Genomic DNA, 3836 nt, shown 5'->3' with positions numbered 1-3836 from the left:
ATGTCCCATCCTAATCCCAGAAACAAAAAAAAAAAAAAAAAATTCCCTTGGACATCACATTCACATTCACTTGGGAATTCCATTAGTTTGGAACTTAATTTTCATTTCTTGTCTAACCCTGAATACATCATTAAACTATTCATAGGATTAACGTGTTTCAAAGCATCCAAAACACCAAACGCACATTTTGCTTTCCAAAAACCAAAGCCTGATGAATTCAGCTTAGCTCAAATAGCAAGGGCTGAAGAAGTAGAGATTTTAGATTCAGATTTAAAATAAATTCTTCTCCTTTTGCCAATAGCCTAAGACAAAAGGGAAGAGAGAAAATCATGATTGTACCTCAAATACCAATCAAAAAGGTTGTTTTGTCTAAAAGTTATCCAAGATTTTACGTGCCAAATGAGCCAAAGCCTAAGATATGAACTTATATATAATTGGAATTGCTAAGGTTTTCTAAACTGTTATACAAAATTAAGTATTATTTTTTTAATTTGGGTATCTATTATATGGACTTATAAATAATGTGCATGTATCCATCTACATTATATAAGAGTAAAAAATAATCGATCATAAAATTATTAAAAAAAAAAACTCAATCATAAAATTCATAATACCACACGAAAAAAATTATTGCAATCGACACTGAAATGCAGCCGAAGTCTGTTTAAAAAATAAGATTACGGCGGCTTACGATTCCCCAAATCTCGCCACCAATCACTCCTAGGCATCATACAAAAATTTTAAAATAATAAAATTAAAAAACAATTTTCTTCTTCTCTCTTTTTTTTTTTTTAGGTAATCAATGATGCAAAGAAACCGGACAAACCCCAGGCCAGTTGCAATTTCTTACAGGAAATTATTAGTTTTTTTTTCCTCTTTGTTGCAAATTCTTGTTTAAGACAGCCGAAAAAGATGTATAGGACGAGAAAAGAACACAAATTTTCAGGGTTTCCGCTATCTGATTTTACATTCACAATCTGATCCTTACAATAGTCAAAACCCAGATTAAAAAATTAGAAAAAAAAAACAAAAGCAAAAAAACAAAAATGAAATTTCTACAAAGAAAAGAGAAGAACACTCAATATTTAACAACTACTACCATTTTTTTTTTTGTACTATTGAGACGGCTGCGTTGAAAAAGGCCATGGTCGTGTATGTATGATGATGAACGCTACAATACTACGAGAAAATGTGATATCGAGAGGCTACTATTATTTACATATAATTATATTAAAAGGAGTGGGGTAAAAAAAAAAAAAAACAGAAAAGTCAAAAGAAAAAAAACCAGTGTTTTTAATTATATTGAAATTTGTGGTTAATACGGGAGGGAAGAAGAAAGATTTCATCTCTTTCATGCATCATGGTGATATACTGACCATCATTTCCTTGATATTCCTTGTTGAGATTTTCTCATTTTTAAAACCCTTTTTTTTTCTTGTTTTTCTTTTATAATATTTAGATACTCCTAATCTGAGGAACATATCCATGATTCCACCATACCTTCGCTTCTAGCAGCCACAATTTGTTGCCCTTTATTGCCATGAAAATCCGATGAAGAAGCCGAGAAGTTGTTTACTTTGCCATTTGAGACCCTCTGGGAGTTACTGTTGTAGCTGCCATTGATGGACCTTAGGAGAATTTGATCATGTTCTTGAGATCCTGTTCCTTCTCCCCACTTTTGAGGATTAGCACTATTTTCATCATTTCTTGGCAACGCCCCATCTGACGATACCATGTTTTGGAGCCCGCTGAGGTTGGCATTGACACGGCCCTGGCTCAAACCAAACTCTTCTAAAACACCCATTTTGAGAGGAGAGTCATTTGATGGAATATCTAAGGACCCTTGTGGCTTTGTTCCGAGAACGGTTGAATCAGGAAGTGGGTATTTTGGAGGCGCTTGAAGTAGAGATTGGAAGTTAAGAATTGGGTTTTGCATGTTTACGTTGAGGAGATTTTGAGGCTGCTTTAAAGGACCTATCTCTGATGGTAGTTGGTAGTTAATGGAAGTTGAACTAGAAGTAGTATTGTTGTTACTAGCAGAAGCGGAAGTGATGTTAGTGCTACTAGGATCAGTAGAAGCTATAGCATCAATAACTGAGGAGCTGGGAAATGAGGAAGCTGTAGAAGAAGAAACAAATGGGGGAGGTTGGAATTTTTGGACAAATGGTCTCAAAAGATAATGCGGAGATGAAGGGTCTAAATGGCTCGATCTCATGGTGGAAGGTGTACCAAATAAATCAAGCCTGGTTCTTTGGAAAGGTGAGGATGTAAAGGGTGGTGCAGGGATCCCGGTGAATTCCTGTACCATGGCTCGGAAATTGGTGGTGTCTGTTGTCAAAACGGTTGTTGGTGCACGCCTTGAAGCTCTGGATCTCTTCTTTGGGTTACGCACCATATTGTTGCTGTTGGGTTGGTCACTTGTGGCTGAAACTGAACCTTTTGTAGCGGTTTGTGGTCCTTGAGGGATCTGCATAGAATGAAAAGTGGCTCTGCTTTGTGCTTGTTGGTTGATCAACAACTGTGATGAGGCTATAAACCCACCAAGATCAGTGCAATTGGGCTCAGATCTTAGATGTTTGGACCAAACCGCATCGAGATTGAGGAGTGAATTGGGGTTTGTTGTAAGTTGCGGTGACCTTGATAAAGGATGATCGAAGTAGTTTGATAAAGGGTCAAACATAACCGATGAAGAGTGGCTCTGGTGTTGCTGTTGCGGCGGCGGTGGTTGGTTACCCAAGTGACCATGACCAACATGGCTCGATGGGTTATTGTTCAAAAAAGCTAAGAATGAGTCAGCACGTGAATCATACTCATCACTGCCACCACTCGAAGATTGCATACTACCACTGTTACCAGAATCCATGAGAAAGAAGGAAAAAAAAGATGGACCAGAGATAGCAAAAATAAGGGAAATACGTAAAAGGAAGGCAGAGATATGGGGTGTTTCAGAGAAAAGATTTTTTGCTTACTTCACAACTACTCAGACTCATTTAAGAAGGAAGCTACAAAACAAAGCATGAGGACATATAAAAAAAACCGAAGAAAAAAAAAGAAGGAAATGAAAGAAGAAAGAGGAAGATCTTCTGGAAGAAGAGCTATCAGAAAGTATCCATGTTGTCTTTAAAGCTCTGATCTGCAAAGAAGACAGTGGCTCGCTTGCTTTTACTTTGTCTGAACAAAAGGGTATGTATGTAATAAAGAAAGGAATTAAGCTCAGGGATCATCAATCAAACTAAATGGTTGCATAAGAGAGCTAAAATGAAATTAAAAACTTTGTCCTAAGACAGGACTTTCTTAATTAATTTTTTTGCCCTTTCTTTTTTGGTTTTTAGCCTTGTAAGGGCAAGAAGAACTACGGTTTTTTTTTTTTTTTTTTTTTTTTTTGGGGGGGGGGGGGGGGTGTTTAAAATCTATTTTCTGATTAACAGAAGTTTGGTTCTCTAAGCCTTTTCTTCTCAAAAACAGGGACTACTTCTTCTGATTGTGGTTTCACTCAAAAAGGTAAGGGGGTGAGGGTGGGACACCCATGTGTGCGAGAGAGAAAGGCTGTGATTATAGGCAATTGGTCAAAGTATAAATAGAGTGGTGGTTTTGATCCTTATGGTGTGAAGAGAAAGAAAAGATAAAGAGTACAACTAAGAAAAAAACTCTTTAAAAAATATGTGCTATATAACATTTCATATTTTAATATATAACAAATTAATATTCTTCAAAATTTAATTGACGGTATTAATGTTTTTAATTTTAAAAGTTTCATTCAATAAATTTAAATTTTAAAATATTTTATTTTATTTTTTAATTATAATTTTTTTGTAAAAAAATTAAATTTTCTTTTG

The 3836-nt window shown here is 35.5% G+C and overlaps 1 protein-coding gene across 1 annotated transcript; it reads right to left on the bottom strand.

Annotated features, from left to right (window-relative positions):
* Positions 1 to 648: 648 nt before the first annotated feature.
* Positions 649 to 3531, bottom strand: LOC111316127 (uncharacterized). The gene has a single exon (XM_022918139.2). It carries the CDS (start codon positions 2861 to 2863, stop codon positions 1466 to 1468), a length of 1398 nt encoding a protein of 465 aa, XP_022773874.1. The 5' UTR covers positions 2864 to 3531; the 3' UTR covers positions 649 to 1465.
* Between the last annotated feature and the right edge of the window lie 305 nt (positions 3532 to 3836).

This window comes from Durio zibethinus, chromosome 24 (assembly GCF_047325235.1).
Source record: "Durio zibethinus cultivar Kanyao isolate XHJ-2024 chromosome 24, ASM4732523v1, whole genome shotgun sequence".
Taxonomy (NCBI): Eukaryota; Viridiplantae; Streptophyta; class Magnoliopsida; order Malvales; family Malvaceae; genus Durio; species Durio zibethinus.
This window is presented reverse-complemented; position numbering and strand designations above follow the sequence as displayed.

Excerpts from the sequence above, each read along its gene's own strand:
- LOC111316127 (XM_022918139.2), bottom strand. The coding sequence starts at position 2,863 with ATGGATTCTGGTAACAGTGGTAGTATGCAATCTTCGAGTGGTGGCAGT.